This window comes from Xyrauchen texanus, chromosome 24 (genome assembly GCF_025860055.1).
Source record: "Xyrauchen texanus isolate HMW12.3.18 chromosome 24, RBS_HiC_50CHRs, whole genome shotgun sequence".
Taxonomy (NCBI): domain Eukaryota; kingdom Metazoa; phylum Chordata; class Actinopteri; order Cypriniformes; family Catostomidae; genus Xyrauchen; species Xyrauchen texanus.
In genome coordinates this window covers 14,992,948-15,020,659 of record NC_068299.1, presented here as the reverse complement: position 1 = coordinate 15,020,659, position 27,712 = coordinate 14,992,948, and the positions used below count along the sequence as shown (strand labels likewise).

The 27,712-nt window shown below is 36.4% G+C and overlaps 1 protein-coding gene across 1 annotated transcript; it reads left to right on the top strand.

Annotated features, from left to right (window-relative positions):
• The first annotated feature begins 16,858 nt into the window (after positions 1 to 16,858).
• On the top strand, positions 16,859 to 25,829 carry LOC127618018 (V-set and transmembrane domain-containing protein 4-like). The gene is made up of 8 exons (XM_052090233.1): positions 16,859 to 17,026; positions 18,813 to 19,208; positions 23,187 to 23,240; positions 23,746 to 23,853; positions 24,003 to 24,036; positions 24,132 to 24,256; positions 24,407 to 24,471; positions 25,381 to 25,829. Exons 1-8 carry the CDS (start codon positions 16,975 to 16,977, stop codon positions 25,540 to 25,542), a joined length of 996 nt encoding a protein of 331 aa, XP_051946193.1. The 5' UTR covers positions 16,859 to 16,974; the 3' UTR covers positions 25,543 to 25,829.
• The last annotated feature ends 1,883 nt before the right edge of the window (positions 25,830 to 27,712 follow it).

Below are 27,712 nucleotides of genomic sequence, written 5' to 3'. Positions count from 1 at the left end.
TATGTTGTTACTTTGAGTTGTACCTTCCTGTCCCATAACTGTATTTTGACTGAAGTGGAAGACGGAAGTGGAAGCATTGGCTTCTGTTGGGTCTTCTACTGCTTTTTTGGTTTTGCTGGGACTTCCTGGGTTTTCAGATGCCAATTCTTGAGGTTCTTTTGTGGACTTGGAATAATTTTTTGAGGATCCAGGAAAACCTCCACCTTTTTGTGCTTGTCCATGCTTTGGACATGCACTTCCTAGGAATCTTTGCTCTGTTGATTCTTCTTCTAACCACTGATTGTTATTTATTGCTTCTGATTCATCATTCGACTTATTCTGAAGATGTTCATTCTTGCCAACTGAGAGCAGGTCTTTTGTACTTTCATCATTTTCAAGGTGCTCTTTTTGCTGGAAACTTCCTTTTTCTGATCCCATGCACATTAGTTCCTTGTTTGTTCCTGATTCTGACTGATTCCCCAAAATTTTGTTTGCAGGTGTAGTTTCTACAGCCACAGAAGGATTGTTTTGTTGTGGTAGATCAAAGTAATTTTCCATTCTTGTATTGTTCTTGCTTATTAGTTCTTCACCATCTTCATCAATCAAACATTTTGGTGTGTCTTTCTCTTTTGTTTTCTGAAAGAACTGGTAGTTTATTGTTGCAGTGTTGTGCTTGACTATATTTTTGGTTGATGATACTGGTGTCACCCCTGAATTGACCCCATAATTATGTTTATAGATTCCATTTTTAAACTGCTCTGCATCTTCCATTGTATTGGCTTTAAGTTTTGAGGTAAGCTCTAATTTGGCAGAATCAGTTAGTAGTTTAGCAGGTGGAATTCCAGTTTTAAGCTTCATGTCACTTAATAAGGATGTCAGTTGACTAGCTGAAATCCTAGAGCTGTTTTTGATTAGCTGATTTTTAGACTGCTCTGGCACAGTAGTAATCCCACTTTTATGATGTACATTCGCTTCTTCAGCTCTCTTTGTGTTTGGGCCCAATCCTGAAATTCTATCTTGCACATCAGTGGACTTTTGAGAATTTTCATTTAAACCAGTGTTAGCTTTTAGATTCTCAGTGTTTGTAAGTGAAGGACGGTCATCCGTTTTAATTGCATCCACATCTGTAGGTTTAGTCAGAGCTTGTTCAGAGTATGTATATAAAGTCAGGCTGCTTTCCCCTGCATTTTCAAAGGGGTGGTATTTTGGGATCATCTTTTCTTTCTGATCTTTTTGGTTTTCAACACAAAGTGCAGGTGGTTTATGGGAAGTGTAGTTCTCTGTATTTACAATGGATGTCAAATGACTACCTGATATCATCTCACTGGGTGACATTTCATGCACATAAAGACTTTGATTTGCTAATTCCTCTTTAGGGTTTAGATCCTCTACACTTGCCCTACTTATTTGTTCATCTTTTAAGATTTTGGCTGGCAGGAAGTTTTTGGTATTTTTCTGGACATCATGTTTACATTGATTTTTCTCATCTCCCCCTCCATCTTGTGCACTTTGAATATGAACTAAAGGTGCTTTAGTTATCTCTTTGTTATTAGCTGGATGTTCGACATGGGACTTTACTGACTCTTTCTGCCTTTCTATAGCCAAAGCTTTATCAGGTTTTACATATTTACAATAATTTTTTGAAACTGCAGTCTGATTATCTTCCTGAGAATTAAGGGTTTCCATGGGTAGTTTTTTCCTTGATGGAGGAGATCCATACTTTGGATGATCATTCTGTGTTTTCATTTCTTCTTTGTACTGGGTTACACTTGAATAAGTGATATCTTGAAACAAGTGATTCAGTTTCTCTGCTGTGATTTCCTTTCTTTTGCTGTGATGAACCTCTTGACCATCTTGTGCTTTTTCATTATTTCTTGCAAGAATGCTTTGTCCCTTTTCTTTAATTGCCAATATTTCATTTTTGGCAAGTACTTTCAATTTTGACGTCAACATTTCTTGTTTGCTTTGGCCTCTTTCCTTGTAAGAAAGTTGTTTTGTTGTGACCTTGTCATTATCTTTACTCTTTAATCTGTCGTTTCTGTCTTTGTTGATATTTGCCAGGCCTTCATTAGCATTGTGGAAGTCTCTTTTCAGACAGCGTGGTGCTGGACTTGCAGATTTCTGTATTTTATAGCCTCTAGCTGTTGGTTCTTGCTCTTTTACAGTCTCTTTAATACTTGGTTTGATCTCAGCTATTTCATGTTTAATTTGATTTTGTGGATTTACTGATTTAGCCAGATCACTAGAATATGTATTCTCCTTTATCCTCTTTGCTTGCTCATAATCTCTTATGGTAAGAATATCATTAATGCTGAACCTGTCTTCTCTTTTAGTTTGTGAACCAGGATTATTTTGATCAAAGTTGTCAATGGTTGGTTTGATTGAATCAGCAGTTGGTGTACCACCTTTGGTGGATAACTCATTTTGGTTTACCATTGTTTTATTCAGTGCACTCGGCTGTGAATTTGACAATGTATTGGCTATTTTAGAATTGTTTGATTGCCTCTGGGTCCATTCGCTGTCCTTACTATATTGATCTTCACTTGTTGATGACATATGCCACTGCTTGTTTGGCTCATATATATATGGCTGATAAGGGAACAAGACTTCATTCTTTTGCCCTTTATTCTCATAAACAGGTGCATTTAGAGCTCTCTGATCCAATTGCTCTGGACCTCTTTCTGAAAGCAAGATCTCTTTTGTAAGATCATTCTTGACAGGACAGTTTTGTAAACCACCATAGACATTAACTCCCTTTGGGGGAGATGATGTTTTTTTCTGGTGGTTGTTTTTTGCAAAACCATATGTATCAATAGATTTTGCAGATGTGCTTAATTGGTTATCATATAAAGGCTTATCTCTGTGAAATTGTTTCCTGGATGCTGTTTCTTCCCTAACATCTTTCTCTTCGTCCTTTGCAAGTCGACCAAGTTTTATGTCATCATTGACTTTTTGCATATATGTCTCCTTTCGAACAGAATAGCCATCATTGACAGTGGGCAAGTACTGCTTGGCAGTGGCCTTTCTCTCTTTGTCCATCTCAATCAGCGCTGCTATTTCTTCCCTAAATAGCTGTGCTTCTGATCTGCCATCATTAGTTAACATCTCCTTGCCTGTGGAATTTACAGAACCAGTGTGGTCCAAAGGATATCTTTCTTTAGCAAACTCATTTTGGCTGTATTCAAATTGTGTTTTTCTCCCAAAGTCCTTTCTTGTTTGTAGATAATTTGGACTTGCATTATTGCTCAGGCCATGTCTCTGTTGCTCCGCTGTCTGTGTAGCCATTGAGTGTTTTGGTGGGTGAGTCTTTGGAAGCATGCTTGCTATTTCTGGCTGAGAAGTGGGACAAAAAGTGCTGTTGAGGTCTTTGCATTGACCTTCTGAAGTCACAGAGCTTTTATCCTGTGATGAAATATTGTGGGATGAGGGCTCATACTTGATACTTTCTGTGTAAGCTGGCAGATCTGTGTTGTTAGGGTGACTGTCTGAACTCCCACAGAAGGATTTGTAATTAAAGGCCCAATTTTGAATTTGAGGTGAGATTAATGTCAAATTATCATATGATCCAATGGCATCAGTACAATCTTTAAAGGTGAAAGGGGCTACACTGGGCTCTTGGATTTGGTTACTTGAGACCCGTGTGTCAGTTCTTACAAAATTCTCCTGAGTTTCCATGGATACAAGAATATCAGAAAATCTGGATTCACGTCCCTCCAAATTGGAGGTCTGCTTATTTAGATCTGTTATCTGTAAACCTTTAAATCCTGTGGGACTGTATGTGCTCTTGACTCTTTTTCTGTTGTCTTTCAGATTGAATAGCAAACTTGAAGCTCTGGATTTGTAGCTGTCACGCAGATGTTTGGCATCAGTCAGTGGTTTAGGGTCAGTTTCACCCTGAGAAGAAAAATCAGAAACAGAGGGAGTGTGTGCAAACTGCAGGATTTCAGACGTCTCTGTTTCTTGTCTAGTAATTATGGGGGTTAGAAGCTGAGTGATGTTGAATGGTGTCACACTGCTGGGCAGGGTGCTGTCAGCCACTTTGTGTTGAACATTTTGTGTAACTTTGCAATAGCTGAAAAAACTAGAATCTGGCCTAAATGTTTTCGCATTAGTTGGTGAGACCGTGGAGGGCCGGTTGCTTGGAAATTTGTTCCTTACAAAGCTGTTATTTTTCTTCAAAGGTGGACAGTTTGAAGCCATCTCGGATTCACACCTCTTCTCAATTGCAGAAGCTTTTTGGATGACTGTGGACCTGGAGCACTGACCTGGGACAACATCTTGAATTTGCCTTTGATTGAAACTCCTGCTTTCAGATGGAGAGTTTGGAATTTTGTGGGGTTCTTCCAGCTCTTTGTACATAGGGGAATCATACCACCTTGGGAATTCACCAGGTGACATAAACCCTGACACTTCTGTCCTTTCAAAGGGGAACCTGTTGTATTCCTCCCATAGCTGGAAGGGACTAAATTCACTGTGGAAAAAAAAGTTTTTGGAGTCCATTGCTTTCAACTTACTTTTTGAAGATTTCATCAGGACCATTGTGTCCATCTGGGCCACATTGGTAGCCACATTGGATGAGTAAAAATGGTTTCTGTAAGACTGAAAGGGGCCTGACTTAAAATTTTGATGGTATCCTGCGGAAAACTCAGAGAGTTCTCTCTGGATGCTTAGCAGAGCTGATTTGTCCCATGTTTCATTCTCAAAGGCTCTATACTTGTCCTTTGCAAGAATAACATCACCTGTCCCACCGTCCTGGTAACACTCCCCTGAACTAAATGCTTTGATTAGAGATGACACTCTTGATGCACTCCTGCCCTGCTGCCATGTCACCTCTTCAGAGCAATTGTTCACATAAGACAAGCTTCCATCTCTAAAAGCCTGCTCTTGATGGGTTACATCCATATAGGAATGCTGGAATGTCGAGGTCTTCTCAGGTTTCCCGTACTGTTGAACATTGGATGAGATTGTCTCCTGGGAGGACCTCTGCTGGGTTTCCTCTTCTAAATCTTTATGTTGTTTGGTAGGAGAAGAGGAAAACTCTGAGTCATTGTAAATGGCCTCCTCTTCAATGCATAGGCTCCTAAAAGCACGGTCTGTGAGGTTGCTCACCTCCTTGTCTGTCTCGTCCATAAAGCTGCCACTGCTGGATGTGTCACTGAAGCCATCAGAATATTTGCGGTGGCACTGCATGCTTCCCCCCCGGCCAGTTTGGCGCTTTTCCAGGGAGCTCATTTCAACCACTTACTCTTGTTTACAAGGCACAGTTGTCCCTGTCAGTTTCCAAGATGGCTGACACAGGGGGTCTTGCATTTAAGTAGTTCACCTTCTAAAAGGTGATCAAAATGCCTTTCTTTCCTGCAAGAGAAACAGATGGGAGTGTTATAAGCTTAGAAATCATGGCCATTTCAAGTTCTCATGAATCATATACTATTTTTTAAACTGCAATTCTGAGTGATTCAGATGTCTAGTGACAGTTCACATTCTATAATAAAGTATGACATCCAAAAAATGTTTCTCTTTGACCTTTGAATCTGTAAATCTGTGAGTTGAACCACACCTTTGCCTTGCACACTGAATACTCACATCATGTGAAATATATTTAGAAAAGGAAGAGGCTTCCCATTCTTACAGCAGATCACATACAGTATTGACCTTCTCTTGCACTTGCACGCTAAAATGGGTCCCAATGGAACCCCTGCACATGGTCTTCAGTTTTTATTTATACTGCCATCCACTGTATAGGGTACAATTGGTTTATAAATTATTTGCTGTTCATATTAGATTTTTGAAACTACAAGCATATCATTAGACCCAAGAAATACATCATACATGCAGATTGGTCCGTTATTAGCCTTATACAGGCTTTGTTTTAGAATGAGAAACTTTTAATATTTACACATAATGTAATTTTACACTTTACAATAGAATTGTAAAAATGTATTTACAAGTGCACAAACTGATGTACAAAGTTAAATATGTATTGTTTGAGCGTTTAACATTTTTATGCAGAGCAATTATCAAAATGACTAATGGTACGACAAATGTTACTTAGGCTAAACAGCTTTTAATTATTTGCTAACTGCTGGGATATAGCTATACATATCTACACCATATCATCATGGTTACAATTTTAAACACATGCTATTCAAATTACATGTAAAAATGCTTTGAAACAAGCGTGATATTTTAGTCAGAATATCTTTGGTGTACAGTAGGCTTTCTATTGATGCTGTACCATCTAGTATATCTTTTTTCTGCCCAAATAACTATGATTTAGCATTGCTAAATATGTATACAGGACATTTAAAATGTATTATTTGCTAATTGTTAAATTTAAATAGCATTATATAGATTAGAACTACTTCACAGTTTGTATCATATACATACAAAAACCTGTGAATTAAAATGATTTCTCTAAATACTTTGGACTGAAGTACAATATGGCAATTTTTGGAACAGATTTTTACGTCACTAACAACTCTTTTATTCCTGTCCATGCCTAACTTGTCTCAATGGATCAATTAATTAATCATTAATCAACTGAAATCTATACGTTTTAAGAATTGCTATTATTTTTACTGGTTTAAATATATTTATTTTGGAGTGTGGTATTCACACACACAATAATAACATATTTAACATTTGTAGCTTGATCACACTTTTATGAACATATTCATTAATAATATTATGTTGCATTATTTACAATGTGCATTTATTTTCATATATTCATTTAAACTTCCAGGTTTGCATTTATTAACAGCTAACAGCTAGGCTTACATAAAATATATCAAAGTAACATTTCTTACCTTTTGCTCTTATATCTCATTTTTTTAGTGGAGAAAGTATTTCTCACACATCAGAATGTTCCTTAAACACAGCATACTATATGTGGCAAACAACAGCAGAAAGAGGGGCTTTCTGTCAAGTTTGACGCACCTCTCTGCAGCAATACTTTTGCTGGACTCTCCTTGAAGTTGACAAAGAACAGAAGTAAAGGTAACTTTGTTCAAGGGCCCCTGTGGAGCTAAAACTACAAGGATTCAGAAGTATAAAAAGGCTGAAATAGCAGGGGCATCAGGCAGAGATGATTGAGCTGCATTGGAATAATCATGTGGTGTCAAGTGTCAAGCTGATGAAAAAACAAGCCTCTAATTCCTTTGTGGGGTGCCAGGCCTTATTGGTCAAAATTACCCTTTTAGCATCATTGAAAATCATAATGCAAAAAGAAAAAAAAAGACTTGCCGTTGAGACATAACATATATCCGCTTGTGGAGTTGTTGTGGTGGATAGTAGTTTTCAGAACCAGATAAACATGTGCCCATAGAGTAAAAATAGCTTGTGGCTTCACTAACAAGTGTCACCCACTTATTTTGAATGAGCTGTGCCTCAAACTTGTCAACATATGAAATCTCATCACTCTTTGGGATTTTAAGAGTTAAAGATGTCCGTTTAGCCTTTTTTATTTGTAGTATTTCCCCATTTTTAATTATTGTTCCAACCTGCTCCTGTCAGTCATTGAAGTAATTAAACTATTACAATTTAAAAAACTGCACAATTTCTGTTGGAAATTGTCTCAATAAAAGGGGCAATAAAGTGGTCACAAGGCAATCGGAGGAGACATTTTTGAACCAGCTCCTCCCCCTCTCAGTCATTCCATTTTCAAACAATCCCCCTGATGTCAAGCTGTCTCATGCCAGTCTCTTTTTGCAGCCAGGCAATGCTATAATAAGACATGGGTGCAGTGAGCTCTTTCCTAGGAGTCTAGCTGCAGCTGAGGGCTTGGTGTGAAGGTGATGGACACTCACAAATGGAGCGACAGGACCACCCTCTCTGCTCTTTAGAGCTCTGTTGCTAAGCTTCTGTCAGAGCTAGTGCACCCTCTCTCACCCTACAGCTGCTTGAATCAGACTAACTTTTACCTTAGTACTCCACTAACAGCTGTAGTTTACAGCACTGTCTGATAAAGAGCAAAACAAACCCAGCAGTCCACTGTACAGCAGAACAAGATTGCAAATGAATTACCAAAACAACATGACCAGCTGTTTTAGAAGCTATTCACACAGAACATGTTCTTTCTAAATATTTCTAAATGCTTTATCAGCTACTAGATCACAGTTCTCTCTCAACATGCAAATTCAAAGCCACTGCTCTTTCACACTTTGTCTAATATCACTAATTTTAAGATCTGAAAAATTATAAAGTGTGGTCAGAGACACGTCTGTGTGTTATGAGAGCGATTGAAGATAGTTTAACTCTTTCTCTCACCAATGTTCGCATAAGGTTCTTGAAGTGCATAAAGTGCTTGAATTTAGATTTTTTAAACGAAATTACTGGAATACCTGGAAATTCATTCTGTTAAAAAGTGTTTAAAAATGCTTATATTACAGAACGTTTTTCTGTGTAATGTGTGTCCAGATGAGATCCAGAATGTAACAATGTTCAATAGAAAGGAGGCGGGAACCAGACGATGCATCAAAGTAATGTTTGTAATAAACTTAAACACAAAGACACACAAACATAAACGCATACAGGACAGCTGCCTGTAGCTCTCTCTCTCCCGTACTGCCACATCTTGTTGCACCGATCCCTCTCCTCGGCTGATTAGACCAATTGGGGGCTGGGCATGCGTAGTACTTGCCATCAATGTGGCTGTCTTGTCGGGCACTTCTCACACACCTTACGGTCAAGCTGATACTACAAAAGCTCAATGGGGTTAAGATCCATAACACTCTTTTCCAATTATCTGTTGTCCAATATCTGTGTTTCTTTGCCCACTCAAACCTTTTCTTTTTGTTTTTCTGTTTCAAAAGTGGCTTTTTCTTTGCAATTCTGCCCATAAGGCCTGCGCCCCTGAGTCTTCTCTTTCTCTTTAAACTGGTGTTGAGCAGGTAGAATTCAATGAAGCTATCAGCTGAGGACATGTGAGGCGTCTATTTCTCAAACTGTAGTCTCTGATGTACTTATTGTTTATAAGTACTTGTTACTTATGTACTTGTTTAGTTATACGACTGGCCTTCCACATCTCTTTCTGTACTTGTTAGAGCCAGTTTTCCTTTGAAGATTGTAGTGTACACCTTTGTATGAAATCTTCAGTTTTTTGGCAATTTTAAGCAGTGTATAGCCTTCATTCCTCAATACAATTATTGACTGATGGATTTCTAGTGAACGCTGTTTCTTTTTTGCCATTTCTGACCTAATATTGACCTTAAGACATGCCAGTCTCTTGCATACTGTGGCAACTCAAAAACAAACATAAAGACAATGTTAAGCTTCATTTAACAAAACAAATAGCTTTCAACTGTGTTTGATATAATGGAAAGTGATTTTCTAGTACCAAATTAACAATTTAGCATGATTACTCAAGGATAATGTGTTGGAGTGTTGGCTGCTGGAAATGGGAGTCTGTCTAGATTTGATCAAAAATGACTTTTTTCAAATAGTGATGGTGCTGTTTTTTACATCAGTAATGTCCTGACTATATTTTGTGATCAGTTAAATGCCACTTTGGTGAATTAAAGTAACAATTTCCTTCCAAAACAGCAAAGTCTGTACATTATTCCAAACTTTTGGCCGCCAGTGTATTTATATTATATTATATTATATTATATTTATATAAAAATAATATAATATCTTATGCAACAAGATAAATCAAATCGATTATGTTTTAAGGATTTTTTTTAAAAGAATTCAGGAAAACAATACAAAAATTATTATCAAGAATACAATGTTTGCCCTAATATCAAAGGTCTTACTAGAAAAAAGAAATTATGATCCAGTGTGAATTTTTTTGATGAAACAATATATGATCGTGCCTGGTAACATGTGCATGTACAATGGCTAGAAATAGCATTTTAGCTTACCGTAAAGCTGACAATTTACACAAGGTTTATTTCTATTTCTTCTGCTCCAAACTTACTTGAAACTCACTTCTCTGTCTGCTCGTATGAATGTAACACTTCATAAGAAAGTGTTTCACCGCTGTTCAAATGCACTTTGGATCGCATCATTTATATGTATAAATGTTTTCCATCTGAAAGGACTAAATATTAAATGAAACAAATGACAATAAAATACAAAGTAATTTCTTCAGTGATCAAAATACTCTTTGAATGTAACTGTATTCTACATAGAGTAAAAATACATTCAACATTCGATACACTTTGTTCCATAACTGTTCTAGGAGGACAATATGTCAAAGAATTCAAAATCCTCGGGCTCTTGAGACATTAAAAGACACTTTCATTCTCAGGCGGACACCCCTTAGAAGGCCAGGGAGTTGATTTGGTTGGAGAATTGCAGGAAATGCGGTGAGAGATGTTAAACATGTCAGCAATGCTGACTTTAAGGATCTTGCTGTGATATGACGATCGATCACTGCCATGGAGGAAAAATGTACTGATGTGGTCACAAGAGTGGGCGATGGTGAAAAACGGATCGATTATCTGGAGTCATCGGAGAGGGAATTATCTGCTAATCTGCTAGCAACCAAGGTGGATTTGGAGCATGTCTGGGAGAAGTTGGATTACATGGAGAACCGTAGCAGGCAGAATAACGTCCAAATCGTGGGAGTCCCGGAGGGAGTGGAAGAACAGTATATAGTGGTGTAACGCAGTTCAATGGAAAGGAGGAGGCAAGAACAGGCTTGACGATATAAACAATATTTTAATATAAAATTGAAACAAAAGACAAACACACACACATGACGGACATGTCCGTAAACGATCTCTCTCTCTCGTCACACCACCGTCTGCTATCGGCCTTTATCCCTCTCTGAGGCTTAATTAGTCTGATAAGGGACCGGGTGTGTATAATCACAACCCCGCCCCGCCCTCCGCCCTGCCACAGGTGGAATTCCTGGATGGGCTCTTTGTGAGTCTGCTCGACATAGCAGGCCATAAGCTGGAAATCGACCAAGCTCACAGGCTTCTGGCTCAGCGATCCACTGAGGGAGACAATCCTAGCCAATCAGCGATCAATTCTAGCCAATTTTCTGAGATCATCCATTAAAGAGCTTGTGTTACGTGACGTGAGGATTAAAGGAAGGCTTTCTTGGAAGAACCACAGCATTTTCTTGTTCAGAGACTTTGCAAACTCAACACGTGATCAATTCTAGGAATGCAAGAAACTTTTACATCAAGCAGGGGAATCATTACACTGATTTATGTTTGACTAAAACGCAAACATCTACAATTCAAATATCTCATACAGAGTAAAGATAAATTAGAATAGATTTTTTTTATATATATCTAAGTCCCTCATTTCTTCTGTTGTTGATTGTTCAATTGGAATTATTTTAGTCTAAGATCATGCCCTGGTGTGTTTTAAGGTGTTGCCAAATACGGAGTTAAAGAAATCATCTAGTTGGTGCTTTAATGTATCCCTTTTGCAAAAGGTAATGCTAAAGGCTGAAATCAGTGTCTATATGGAGACCAACTGGTCCTCAGTATCCTCTGTGGGCATGGCTTGGGAGACACTTAAGGTGGATCTTGGGTTCCGGATCATACAGTATGCCTCATTCACCAAATGATCCAAAGCACAAGAACTTGTGGAATTGGAAGGGAATAGTAAAAGTGCCGAGGCAGAGCTGAAATGGTGAATGTTGAATTGACCCGATTGAAATACTGATATAATACTATTTTATTGCGGAAGGTGGAGGTTTTAGCTATTCAGGGCAAGACATGGAAGCATTTGACTAGATATACAAAGTCTTTTTCTACCATTCCCTCAGTGAAATCTGCTGGTGGTGAAATATTTACCTCGGCCATTGATATTAATAATGCTTTTAAAGAATTCTACCTTGATCTCTATAGTTCCACGTCTTCATCTACTGATGAAGATATTAGAAACTTTGTGGAACCATTAGAACTTCCTCAACTGACGACTGAGCAAAAATAATTCTCTTGATTCTGAGATGAACTTGGAGGAGCTTGGCAAAGTAATTAAAGCCTTACCTACAGGCAAGGCTCCGGGGCCAGATGGCTTTGCCGTGGAATTTGTAATATCTTGTGCTACAGAACGGGCTCCACTTTTGTTAGAGGTTTATATGGAATGATTGAAGAATGATGCAAGCCCCCATGAGTCTGATTCTTAAATAGGACAAAGATTCAAACGAAAATAAAAGTTACCGTCCAATTTCCCTGATCCAGCTAGACATTAAAATATTATTAAAAAAATTGGCTAACCGATTAAGCAAAGTTATGACATCTCTTATACATATAGATCAGGTGGGGTTTATTCGGGCGATAGCTCTTCTGATAACACTATGGCATATCATCAAAATCATGTGGTCAGTGGTGAATGATCAGACTCCGGTCGCTGCCATCTCACTTGACGCTGAAAAGGCGTTTGATATGGTAGAATGGGATTATCTTTTTAAGATTTTGGAAATATACGGGTTCGGGAATACTTTTTTTGGATGGATTAAGTTACTTTATAGACACCTGGTAGCAGCGGTAAAACAAATGGATTCATATCAGATTAGTTTACTCTGGATAGGGGCACCCGGCAGGGTTGCCCTCTTTCCCCATTTTTGTTCTGTCTTGCCCTGGAACCATTAGCAGCCGCGATAAGATAAGGATATTTTCCAGGGGTAATGGCGGGAGGTGTGGCGCATAAGCTTTTGCTTTACGCAGATGATGTTTTATTATTCATCTCTGACCACACTAGATCTATGCCTTTCCTCTATAGAATTATTAATTACTTTTCTAATTTCTCAGAATACAAGTAAATTAGTCTAAATCCAAAGCTTTGGCTCTGACAGCGTACTGCCCAGTAGCGGCTTTTAAGATGGGCACCTTCCAGTGGCCCAAAAAGGGCATTAAGTATTTGGGCATTTTATTCCCAGCAAATTTGTCTAATTCTGTTCCCAGTTAGAAACACAGAGTTAATTCTGACCCTTTAATAAAAAGATTTTTGAGTGATGTGGGCAGGTGGGCTTCATTGCATTTATCTATGATTTGGAAGCGTAATGGTTATTAAAATTAATTGAATTCCAAAATTCAGCTACCTGCTACAGTCTCTCCCTGTAGATGTCCCCCTCTCTTATTTCAAGCAATTTGATAGCATAGTGAAGTCCTTCATTTGGAACGGTCAACACCTCAGATTACATTTCAAGAAATTACAGAAGCCGATTGACAAAGATGGGCTAGGACAACCCAATATTTTATTTTATTATTATCCATTCTGGCTTAGACATGTGGCTCATTGGTCACTTCCACCTGAGAGAGCCCCTCCCTGGTTTTGTATTGAAATGGAAGTTCTTGCACCTATTTCGCCATTGCAAAGCCTTTCTATTAAACTAAACAGTGAAGTTAAGTTACAACTCCACCCCTAAACCTAACCACCTTTCAACAATATACAGTTAAATACATAACAAGCAGATACATTCACAATAATTGTTGTTATATTATACAATTATATAGATATGTTTTAGCACCTAACCCCACACGTTACATGTAAACACTTTTGCTGGCATTCTTATGCACGTAACTGTTAACGGTTAGGCAAGTAGGGTTATCTCTAATGTTACCCCTGCCATCGAAGCAGTTGTGTATCTCTTTATCAAAGCCAAATCATTTTCACAGTCGCTAAAAGTCATCAAACATTAGAGTAATGTCACTCCTCCCTGGCTCATTTACAAAATAATGCTGAGAGAAAAGAAAGCATAGCTCTACTTATGGCGACTGTAATGTTCTTGCATATTGATTGTATCAGGGATATTAGCTGGTCTAAGGCTTATTCAGGCACCACCCCCATCTGAATAAAGCTTGGGCTAAATGGCTCCATTCTGAGGGGCCTGCTTTGTCTCTTTTTATTAAAACTCCACTGTCATTGGAATAAAACGACAATAGATCTTCAACAAGAGATGAAAATAAACTGTGATCTATTCTGAGTGACACTGCTTTAAATACACTTTATTTAATTTAAATATTTTGGGATTTTATTATGCTGTTCCATTGAATCCATTTTCAGTGTTTCCGACTGTGGATCAAAACTAGGATTTATGATTATTTTTCAAAAATGTCTGCCATGCTTTACCTCTTGCAGGTGCTAATATCGTAAGACTGGGGGAAGTCAACAGGCTATAATATGTAAGTAATCTAGGTTATTAAATAGTCTCGTTTCCATGCTGGGTGTTTTTTAGAGTGCCACAATGTTGTTTCTCTGCATATCCAATAGAATAATTATAAAACCAATTAACTGAGAATAATTTGCCCTAATGGCAGAGTCAGTAAACAAACAAACTGAGCAAGTGATTTAATGTAAGGGTGTCTTTGTTGCCTTGTGAGTGGCCCAAATGAGTTTAACAAGAGCAAAGAGCACCCTCGAGATAGCGCATATACCACAGATATGAGAGAGCATTTCCTTTGATTTCCCCTGATCCTCAACTCCCACATAAAATCTCTTTAAGAGGCATCTGCAGACCCTGGTCGAGCACCTTACTGTACCCAACATGGAGCATAACAGTGACCTACATGCAGGAGACTGGACTATGTGCAAGGTCTGGGTAGCTAGATAAGATACAGTTGATGTGATGTGTGTATTATTGTGATGTGTCTCCCGCTGACTCATGTATTACATTAACAAGCCACTTACTGATTGACTGAGAGCTTCTCACCATGAGCTCTTTTAATCTACGCTGATATGAAATGCATGATTTCGCAGTCAGGTCTGCGGGTGGCCAATGTCTTAAACTGTAATTGAATAAGTAAAAGAAGCACTGCGACTTGCGTTATCTACAAGGGTAACTCTGTTATGGTAAATGATTGATAAATGTTCACACATTATGATTAGCGTTTGTACACAAACACACATGTGCATGTTTATTTTTCTATCAGAGTAGGGACTTTCCATTGACTTCTGCTGTTTTTATACTGAATTAATGATATTTTCTATCCCCTAACCTTATCCCTAAACCTAACCCTCACACAAATCTTCCGGAATTGTACATTTTCATTAAGACATTATTTAGTATGCTTATTAAGCATTTCCTCTCAGGGACCATTGGGGGACCATCCTTATCTAAACATTAAACATTTGTCTTTTAAATTAATTCTAAAATGTATCAATGAATTCAAAAAGCAGATAGATAAAAAAACAAACAAAGTAGATCTCATATTTGCATGCTTTATGTATAGTTGTTTTCACATCTGTGAGTTGATTTGTTACATTTCAGAGGATGCTGGTATCTTCTGTGCTGTAGCCACATGGAGTCAGTGTAGAGTCCTGATAGCAGCAATGAATGTGGTATATCATTATTTAACATTATAATGAATTGAGTTTCTCTGGCATTTTGATGGCTTTATTAACTGGTTAATTAGAAAAAGGAAAATGCAGGTGCTTTGCAAAGACAAAACTGGAAAGTTAGCTTTCCTATAAATCCTAATTCTAATTCCAGCCACAATGTCAGTAATTATTGTCATACTCTCAAAGACTATGTCCAGAATAGCATACTAGCATAATACTCACTATTTCTGAAATATATAACATATACTGTATACTTTTTGCACAAATAGTCTGTATACAAGGAATACTGGGATGATCTACTAAATTACAATAAGTAACAGTGCACTACTGTATTCCACAGTGCAATGTGCTTGACTTGACCATTTTTCAGACAAATGTACCAGAAATAATAATTGGGATTTTTAACATCTTTTTCTTGACTTGTTTTCCAAATCGGACTGTCCAATGGTAAGATATTTTGGTTGCACTTTATTTTACAGTACGTGTACTTTCTGTATACTTACAGTTTACTTAAGAATGTATTGAGAAATATTAGGGAACTACACATACTTAATATGGGTTTAGATTAGAGTTGGAATTAGGTTTAGGGTTAGTACTTTGTAATTACTGTTGTAATTATATTGTACGTAAATGTAGAACAGTACTGTAAAATAAAGTGCTACCGACATTTTTACAAAGAATATCACACCTAATAAATACTGAAGAATCACATCAGTCCTATTAAAAACTATTATATTATATTATATTATATTATATTATATTATAACTTCCAATATAGCCTACTGTATGCTTCTACTTTTTATTTTTATCTGATGTGCAACTCACTTTTTTAACAAACAATAAAGAGTTACATGAAAAAGCTGAAGTATTGCACTGGCAAGGCACATTTAAAGTTGTTGTCCTATATTTGGTTGCTATACAGTATATAAGCATATTGTGTAACTGAACTCCTCTTGGCAGCGATCCTCAGTCAGAGAAACCAGTAGCTCAGCACATTACTCTACCCAATAAACCATTCTGCTTCAAAGCACTGAGGAGGGTGGACAAACACTGTACACAGAAAACAGAAAAGTCCAGACAGTGGACAAATTTCCCATAATCTAGATTTGAGAGGTGTTCTGCATTAAAACTGAATAAGGTCTGAAAAATTGTTAACGTTCTTCCATACAACATAAAAGGAGTTTAGGCAGAATGACAACCTCAGTCAAACATTGCTTTCATTGCATGGGACAAAGATGAATTGAAAGTAAAATGGTGACTGTGCAAATTTGTGCCAAACATCTCCATTTGTATTCCATCAAAGAAGAAAAAAAGTCATGCAGGTTTGTAACAACACTAAATCTCAGGGTTCCTTGAACAGAGAGACTTTGTTAGACGTTACCATCCTCACTCATTATCAAAGCTGAGTAAGTAACCCCCCGCTAAGACCTGGCCGCTGCTCCTACTTTTGTATGCTGTAGGTCCAGCTGGAAATTTGTGCTGCTTCCAAAGGTTTCTCTCAGGAAATGACATTTCCTACGTACTTTGCACTGGAAGGGAGGGTGATTATGGGATAGAGAAAGAAAAAGAGAGGGTGAAAAAAGAAAGAGGGGTGTTTCTAACTGGGAACAGAGCATGCACTGTTTCATATTACACACACACACACACTGTGAAAGGGAGAAAGGAAAATAAAAGGAGAGAAAATCCCAGGGATTTCTCCTTTCTTTTCTTTACGTTTAGTTGAGTTTATGGAGCCTACGGGTCTACACTATGAAACTCTCCACAGTCGTGATAGTTCTCCTGACTAGGGCTTTTATTGGAGGTAAGACTGACTGTTTATATGTTGGCCTTTTAATATTCAAAAGAAAGAACAATGTGCAAAGTAGCTGTCAGGGGCATGTGATTAGTGGGGTAATGGTGAGATTATCAAAATTTGTTAGACAGCGGCTCCAAGTTTGTCACACATGTAATTGCACAATTTATGATAAACTACATAAACTCATTATGCATGCAAAACTAGCAAAACCTTTGTACTTTTCCAAGTTTAGTTTTTATGCAACCTCTGTTTACTCTATATATACACTTTATATTTAGTTATGCATTTCTTCTGTAGCAAAATATGTCTGAATTTACTGTTCTGGTGAGTTCTGAGCTATAGTCAAATAACTAAGTGAATAGCCAAAGTTTTGGTGTGTGTCAGAGTTTAAGAACTAGTACTTTAGGGTGACCCAATATAAATATTTTATTCAGTATTGTTTTGGTACTTTTTGTTTATGTCCAGATCTGTTGTGGCTTGTGATGTGGGTCATGGGTTGAAAACACAGTCCTGGTTGACCCCTGAGGACTCTAGTAATTGGCACAAACCATATACACGACGGATACTTTTACCAGCTGGATACAATGTTCTTGTGGTGTTCTCTGCACTAGACTCTGGTTCATGAAGGCAGACAAATGTGTTCCACCTGTGTGTGTGTATGTGCGTGCGTGTGTGCGTGCGTGTGTGTTCAGGGAAAAATTATTTTTCCAAAGCTGGTACTTTTTGATTAAGAGAGAGAGAGACTGTCTCACCTCAAGATTAGATATTTATACTGAACTTCAGATATAATCACTATAAGTTCCACATAAGGTTCCATTTGTTAACATTAGTTAACAACATTAATTAATGTGAGTGGACAATGAACAATACTTTTATATAATTTAATAGTCTTGGTTAATTTTCATTTTAACATACAATATTAACATGAACATTTTTTAAATCAAAAGTTTATTAGTTAACATTAGTTAATGCACTAACATGAACTAACAATGAACAGATGTATTTTTTATTAACTAACATTAAAGATTAATAAATGCTGTAAAAATATATTGTTCATTATTTGTTCATGATACCTAACATTCCATGAAACATTAAAGTTAAGAAATGGAACCTTATTGTAAAGTGTTACCCAATTATCCTTTTTGAGATAACAGTACTATTTAGTATTCTAACTAAGCATTGTCCAACTCCAAGTAATGGATAATATACTGTCAGTTGGACATCATATTATGTTATATTATATTATATTATATTATATTATATTATATTATATTATATTATATTATATTATATTATATTATATTATATTATATTGGAACATCAGGTCCACAACAAGGAAGAGACCATGGAGTAATACGAGAGACATGAAACTAGTACAACTATGAAGGAAATTGGTTTCTAAGGACAAATTTGAACAATAATATAGTTTAATGGTCATTATATAAGTATATGACCACAAAATGCAGCAAATGACCAATCAGATTGAAGTATTCCAGAGTGCCGTAAACATTGATAATATAATAACAGTAACTTGCATGCAGTCAGACATATGCTGAAATAAATCATATTTATTTTTATTAATTATAAAGAGGATTAATTTGACATTTTTGTACATGTCTGTCTTTTTCTGGTTTTCTCTATTTTTAGAGATGGTAATGAGTTCCTTAAATAAGAGTTAAAGTCAATATCACAGAATCAAATATTGTCCATCATATATTGTACACCTGTACAAACAGTCCATTTAAACGTACAATTTATAAGCTTGCTATTTATTCTTTGTACTTTTTCTCAGAACTGAGTGATGCTTTAAATGTGACCGTCACCCCTGGGCCAGTTAGCATGTGTATGGAAGGAGACAACATCACTTTGTCCTGCTTGGTGTCTCAGAAGAAAAGGAGCAGCAGTGCCCTGGTGCTCCGCTGGCACTACCTACCCAACCATGAAGATGAGCACCTCGTTGTCAGGATGGGCATGAAGAAAGCCAAGTATTACGGCAACTACAGCAAGCACTTTTCCCAGACCAAGTTCCTTCTCTGGGAAGAGATGGACGGACAGATCTATCGTCTGTTGATCCTGAATGTGTCTGCAGAGGACGGGGGCAACTACACCTGTAAAGTGCAGGAAATACGAAAGCACAGAAATAAGTGGAGGGCCTCGTCGAATGGAACAGGGAGCATGGAATTACGAGGTAACTGTGGTGATTGTCTAATTGCACACAAAGAATGCTGTTGATTCTAATAGAACTTTTCAGTCATTATGTAATTTCAAGTGAAACTCAGAGGAATGTTTTGTTCTGCAACATAAATTACACACACACAGCCATACCTCAAAATTGAATTTTGAAGTTTTTAAAATCGTGTTGCTAACAAGTTAATACAGAAGTACTACATCGATTGTCAGATTCGTCAAGCATATAAACTCATATCCTTTGTGTATTTAATTTAGCAAAATTTCTTTTATAAACCGCACATTTGAGGTATGACTGCATGCAAATGCTACAGTAATTCTTTTGTGGGTTTTGGAAATGCAAACTAAACAGTTTGTTTGATCCCACAATAAATGTGCTTTACTAAACACGTAATTTGAAAGCCTTTAATTGGTATTATTAATGTTTATCAGCAATCTGGACTATCTAATTGTAGAGTGAACCGTTCAGTTTAGGGTTCCCTCACTAGCACCAGGGAACACTGTGTTTGAGTTAGATGGGGTGGAAGAGTGATGTCTTGCCACGGTCAGGGCTAACCACACAACAGCTGTTTCCTCTAGTTCACTAATCCTTCAGTATATCCAGTACAGGGTCAACTCCAATTCCACAATTGCAGACAGAGTACATTGTTAGATCTTTCTAAACGTCTTTCACTGAGGGGATGTTCTGTCTTTTCAGAACATCACAAAAGAGTGACTGAATCAGATTCATATGCTAACATTACATCATGAAAACTGTTCAAAGCCCAAATTCAAATAGTTTTTGCATGGTCCATAAAATTCAACATGTAAATGAAGCGTAAACTTTCATTTCTACTATAAATGCGTATTGAGCCAATACAAACAAACCATGAGGCTGTTAATGAGAGCAGCCTGGACATGCTGTGGGGACAGATCAAGGAAACTTGGCAAGGATGCAACTCAAAACATTTACTCTGGCCGTATAATGAGTTTTCCTATGGTGTTCGGACAGCGAGAGGTTTCAAATGCCTCAGCAGACATGGGATTCATCATTTGCCTGATAAATGGCAATTGCCTGAGGCTCGCAAGAATAAAAAGAACAACAAAATATTCGTCACGACCACTCAGAGCAGATATATATATGCCTACAGTCTCTACTCCGGGGGCAAGCAACAGACTTAAAATGAATGGACTGACTACATTTTATATTTACATTTTTATTTAAAAGTTTGGTAATATTATTATGAATATGAAATCTTTTGACTAATTTACACATATACTATATATATATTGTACAATAAATATAAAATATTTAGGTTCCTGCACTATTTGTATGTTTAGGTTGTGTAAATGGCAATGACTCTACAGCAAAATTGTTTGTTTGGAACATTCTGTATATAGTGTATCTACGAGTGGTACATTTTTGGATGAGAAACATCATCAAATATCTCACAGATAAAAGAGTGTGGTTTTGAGGGTTATAATACAACATTACTGTAGAGGTTAGACAACCACAGACACCCCAGTTTACCCAACTCTGAGACACAAAAACAAAGAAAAAAACCTAGTGAGAACAAACATGCAAGAAGGAATAAGGAAGGAAATGGAGGCCATAGGTCTACCGTGACTGGGGAATTTGTCTTCTGAAAGTTGCAACAAAATGTCAACACAGACCACCAAAGCAAGATCACAGAGCAGGGTTAGCCACTTCAGCCGTCTCTATAGCCTTGAGGTCAGCCAGCAAATGACTTCATGCTTTTCCAAAAGCGGCACTCAAACACACACACACTATCCCTACCCATTTGACTGTTGCGTTTTGAGAAAGCAGTTTTGTGCAATGTTCTGCAGACCTACTGCAGATCAGAAAATGTGCTGAAGCTCTCGGTTTTACTGGGGTTTTATAGAATGGCTTTGAGTTCAAACAGAAAATGTAGATCAGATGTGTAACTGTAACCTGGTGTGGATAGAGTCAAAGCCTCATAGTGAAGCTGCCCGGGTCGTTGTCTGAGACAGAGACTGTGCTAATGAAGTGCACATGAGCAGGCACACGGCTAGTTCCAAAAGGGACCAGAACAGGGATAGAAGGGTGATAAAATGTGCTGGAAGCCAATAAGAACTGTAATATGTCGAAGGCTTCTGTAGGAGTAAGGATTTCTATTTCTGTGAGGTAGAACGCAGCTATTGTTCTTTTTACTTTTCTAGTGACAATTAACATTGGTAAATTGTGTCATCTTTAAAAATATGTGTGCATTTTTTTGATGTTATAATACTTTCACCTATATCCCAGCTTTATTTGCAGACAGTTGTAAGACATTGTGGCAGGGCGGAGGGCGGGGCCGGGTCGTGATCATACACACCCGGTCCCGTATTAGGCTAATTAAGCCTCCGTGAGGGATAAAGGTCGACTGCAGAGGATCGTGCGGGAGAGAGATCGTTTACGGACATGTCCGTCATGTGTGTGTTTATGTTGTCTTTTAAGTTTATAATTAAAACTATTATTTATATTCTCAAGCCGGTTCTCGCCTCCTCCTTTCCATGGATCACTTTACAGACATGTAGATTGATTCCATCCTAAAATGTAAACATTGTGGTGCCATAAAAACCAGCCCAGACAGTGGTGTGAGTTTGGGGCGGGGCTTTCTGTTTTATCAACCATTGGCAGATGGGGTGGGAGTGTTTGGGAAACCGGTTTGAAAACAATCATTATTGTTTGCAATTCTATTTGTTCATGCTAGTGATGCTGATATTGCATACTTCACTTTTAAGATAGTATAAGCAAAAAAACTATTATTGCTTTACATTTTCTATAGAAATTTTCCCTGTCCAATGTTTAAAAAACAAAACGCTAAGCAGCCTGGTGTTAAAATTTAAATAAATAAACAAATTAGTAAATAGATACATAAATAAAGATAGAAATAATGAAAGAAAGAAAATCTGCAAAGAAAACTTGGCTAATTTCCATACATTCTGAAAAGGCAGAATTTAGTTTCCCAGGTAACAATTTACAGTAATTAATAATCGTACAGTAGATTAACTTTAATTTATTTAAACATGTAAAAGCCAATCTGTTCGTTGCTTTCTCAAAGCTGCTGTAATGCATTAATATCTGTTTATGAACCTTACTGTGATGTAGATTTATTAAAGCCCTATTTTTTAGGGTCAAAGGTTAAGTATTTTTAGAGGCCTTTAACACAATTTCCTCTTGCACTAAGTGTCCTTGCCTGGTCTTATTGAAGCCTCATCAAGCACAATCTTGCACAAATCTCAACAGAATAAAAGATGACCAGGTTGAGCCATGAGCCAAATATGCAACAATGTAAGAGAATAAATGTTATCATTGTGTGGAATTTTACCCGAACATAGATTGTAAACTTGCAATATAAGCATTTAAGCATACAGAGATTTCCATAATTTACAACAATGCAAAATCCAAAAATCCAAAACCAGTTTGCCCATTGCAAATAATATAGATGAGTATGACCTTGGCATTTGTTGTATGTTTTTTAAATATTTTAAAAAGAAGTCAAATTACAGCTTAGTGAGAGTATGTTTGTATGTTACTACAAAATGAATGATGGTAATTGTTTGTATGTCTTATTTAAAATTAAAGCTACTACAATAAACTACAGTGCTTAAACTGACTCTAGCACAATAAACAAATCAGAAACACAAAACGTGCTTAATGGTGGACTTTTCTATTCAAATACACTTTTACTGTAAAATGGTGTTTATTGTAATTCACAATTGTTTTGTTTTTTTCAAGGAATACAACATAAATTGAAAACATAATGTTAACAGTTTCAATAGTAAGACACCCTGAAAAAAATACTGCAATAAAACAGAAAACAAGTGAAGGGAAAAAATGCTGGCCAATGCAAACTCATGAAATCTATTAACAGATATTTACTTTTCCAATGCTTCAAAAGTATTATTTAAAAAAAGAAGAAGAAAAAAACTATAATTCATGTTACTTTTCTTGTGTCTATCTTAATGTTTTCAGTACATCATATACCAAGCACAGGAAAAACTGATGACATATGGCGCATGTTTGAAGGTATGCTATTACCTCTATATTTTATATTTTAATAAAACTAGTCAACATGTCGTCCATTGCAGTCTGGAGCATGGTTTCTGTCACTGATAAAGACAATTTTTTATGTGCTGGATTGGATCAGTGTTATACAGCTTTTGGCTTTTGACTTATCTCCTCCCTGTTGATGGAGAAATACCAAACCAAATTCAACAAAATGTAAACCAAGTGTTCTCACAATTTATTTCCCTGATGCACTCTGCCAGAGCATTTATTGTAATACAAATTGTTCCTTTAGTTCTGACACATCGCAAATGTTTCACTACATTATAAAAAAAATTAAGAAAAAGTTAACGGTCAGAGAGTACATGGATTTGTCCAATACAAATTAAATAGAATGTGTAGTTTTACATTCAACTTGTTCCAACTCTAAAAGAGAGAAAGAACAAATTACTCCAAGACTGTTTTAAATACCTTTTCTATGTTTTTAGAGAATAATTTTTTCCTGTTTTGCTTGTCCCTCTCTCAGATTTGCACCTGTGTGCTGTGCTCATCTGCTCCATCGGGCTGGTCTGTATGCTCATCTTTGCCACGACTATCACATGTCAGCACCTTCAGCACAAACAAAGACTACAAGGTGATGAGCGTTTGTTCTAGAGTCCAAATTATTCTGTAGTCCAACATTTACTTAATACTACTTTAAAAACAAAATATCATCACAGCAAAAATGTATATTATTTGAATGTATAATTATTATTTTGCTTGTTCAATTCTATCTCCATCTAGCCAGTTATTACCTGGTGAAGTGCCCAGAAAACAGGTAAAGAAATGTAATAATATCACTGCTTTAATGGTATGCAAAATTTGATTACATTTCAAACTGATTATCAAATATCTGTTTTTTTATATATCCAGCTCAGGAGAAACCGTAACCAGTGTGGCCAGCTCTTCTCCTCGAATGCACAGAAAGGAGAAAAGACACAAATCACAGTTCAGAGACATTACTGAACCACAGCCACCACCACAGATACCAGCTAAAGGTAACCGACTGGATACCTTTCAAAACCTACATTAATGTGCCAAGTCAACAACGTCTTGTGTTGCCAATATATTGAAAAGTAAACCATAAAAAAGCTATTTTTTTCTTTATTAATTTTGTGTCATAATGGGTTCTCTGTTTTGCTGTCTAGCACCTGTACCAAGGAAACCACGCAGAACCAAACTTTTAAAGGCACAAACTACAAAGACACAAATGGTAAGAAAGCTTACTCATATTGGACTCACTTTGCATCAGAACATTATTTAGTTTCTTGCTAAAACATTACATTTTGAACAGATTAAATTATATTGATATGGTTTCATCATTGTGTTAAACATAAATCTGGCTAATCGACATGCTTTCCAATTAATTTTGTATGTGTAATAGTTGTATTCACAATTTTATAATATTTGCATCTAACAATGCGCTTTCTTGCCTCTCAATTGAATTATCATAGGCTAGAAACGCGCAAGAGGGAAATAATGTAGCTTTCTCATAGAGATTTCTGTTATTATTATACCTTACTCCATTTATGGCTCTTATTGTTTTATTTAATATTATTGCTTTGTTCTTAAGCACAATAATTTATTTAACATGCTTGATTCTTATTAGATTAGTTTCCTGGGAAATCATTACAGAAAGGCAGAAAAGATGAAGAGAGAGAGAGAGAGAGAGAGAGAGAGAGAGAGAGAGAGAGAGAGAGAGAGAGAGAGAGAGAGAGAAATCAGAGAAAACATGAAACAGTCATTTGCCATGAAATCAAGTTGTAATCTGGTTGGTCAAACTGCACCTGAGCTGCATTACTGGCTTTGATGACAAGTGCTGCATCCGAATTCCTGTACTTTCATAATATGTACTGAATACGATTCCGCTACTGATCATGAATTCTGAGGACATTAATGTGTTTGACCGATGGATGGTCTGCATTCTCTTTAGCTCGACATGATAAGTCTGCAGAAACATTTAGACATACTCAGTCGAAGGCAATCCTAAAATACACATATAATTTCATGTTGTTCTGACCCCACATTCCCCAGCAAATCCCACAATTCTTTTTTCAGACCTCTGACCACATACTGTAATCTCTAAATATTTAAAACGCCCTGTTCTCTTCTTGTCCTTAAGCCAAGGGTGGCAGAGGACAGCCTGACATACGCAGAGCTGGAGCTGTTTAAACCAAAGCCTGAGCTGAAAAGTGAGTCAAATGGATGTGCACAGCTTGAGTCCCAAACACACTGCACAGGAACTGTATATGCCCAAATACTCTTTGTGGAGAAGCAAGTGTAAATATGTATTTTATGAGTTTCATACCAAAATTATTTATGAGATTTGTTGAAAATATTTTGCACCTAAATACTGATGTTCTGGTATTTCACCTACAGTATACTAGTATGAAATCTGCAAAAAAACAGCAGCATCTACAGTGGGGTTCAAAATTTTGAGTCCATGTTGGAAATGTGACATTCAAAATCTGATTTTAACCTGGAAAATAAACGAAACGTTTTAGGTTATTAAAATTAATAAATGAATTTTTTGTAAGTTCTCACTGAAATTGTTATGCTGATTTAAATAAATGAGATATATATATATATATATATATATATATATATATATATATATATATATATATATATATATATATATATATATATATATATATATTATTAATAGAAGAGTATTTAATTAGAAATATACAAATTAGAAGAACTTTTCACTAGTGGACTTGTTTTTACTCTAGAACCCCACTGTATTTGGACCCATTTATAATTGTAGACATTTGAGAGCTTCCTTTTCTCAACAAAACTCCTGGGGGTTGCATTACTGTTGTATTTAACCCCAAACATGCATAAATTGATTATGCATATTTGTAATGTATGTAACAATTGTATTTCTTTGCTATGTTGAAATAAAGTTTAATCCTCTAAATGTTGAGGATGATAAGAGCAAAAGATTGCAGTCATTATTACTCAGCAGCATGTTGAGGAATATTTTACCCTCAGAGACCCAAGCATTGATATAAATGAAAAAAATAAATAAAGCAAAAAAAAAAAAATCTTCTTCTTGAAAGCATTTTTAGTAAGCCACTGATTATAAAAATTGCATTATTTATGCATCATTTGTTTTTGGGCATATTTTAGGAACATTTGCAACATTGCAACACTTGACATTTAGGGTGGAAAATTTTATTTTGTTTTTTTAGATATTGAGGAAGTTTTGAATTCACAATTCAACAAACAAGAACAAATAATTATTACAAGCTGTAAGGATATGTTCATGTACGGTTAAGAAATTTGACTATTCTAAACTAATGAGGACTATTTTTTGGTAAAATCAAAATAATGAAATATTCATCTCTATGTATTTTAATGTAGCATATTTAAGGAAGTTTGAATACCATAAAACAAAGGTTTTTTTTTTTTGTGTTTTTTTTTTGACAGAACAGCACAGAAACTAGCTGAGAATTGTTATCCTTTAATTTACTCAATTGTGTGAACATAGAAACCACAAGGTTTGATGCCCAGAGTTGCATTTTTGCTACACTTAAAACATTTTGACACAAATAAAAATGTATACTTTCATGGGATTTCATCTTTTTTTCTTTTTTTTTCAGTATACATGTTGGGAATTAAGAAAAATATTATACAGGTTGAATATTCCGAAAGTGTCAGCTATTGTGCCAACTAATCGTAATCATTTTGTGTGACTTTAGCAAGCTCTGACTGTTGATATACATATTTTATTGTTGTGAAGCTGTTCAGTGTGTTAGCTATTGTTACGTGTGGCTTTTACCTACATATTTAATGAATATTAGATATAATTTAATTTTTTAAACAGATTTGGAAATTCTGCTACTACATAATAAGGTTTGGACAAACTGAGATTAGAGCTATAGCTATTATAAGCACAAGCACAAAAGCACTGACATGATAAGAGCTCGGGTACATCATGAGTGTTCAATTCCTCCTGTTGTCTCCCATTGTCCATTCTTGTGTTTAGAAGTCTCTCTCGCTTGCTCTCTCCCATTTCACCCACACACAACTAAGAGCAGTGACTGTGATGAACCCTTTAATGGTTACATTTATTAAAATCACACTAATTGTAATCATACTTAATAATTAGCTTTACAGTGCATTAATTGGGTTAGGCTACTAGATGGTTCTGCCTAGGTGCTACCATTTATTTGATTTAATTATTCAGAGAACGCCAAATAGTTTGACATTTAATATCATAAAACCACCGACGTATTAAAATTGAGATGGCTATTGTCTTTTGAGAAGGTCATTTGCCTCTCTCCATGAGATATAGGGTGATTATTTTCCAGTCTATTAAGCGCCTATACTAAGCACAATTAGCCGCATGCACAAAGGTTAAAGAGAGCGACTCTTCCCTTCTTCATTGTGGTCACAGTGCATATTAATGAGCAGATGCAGTGTGAAGATGGCAGTGAGGCCTCCTC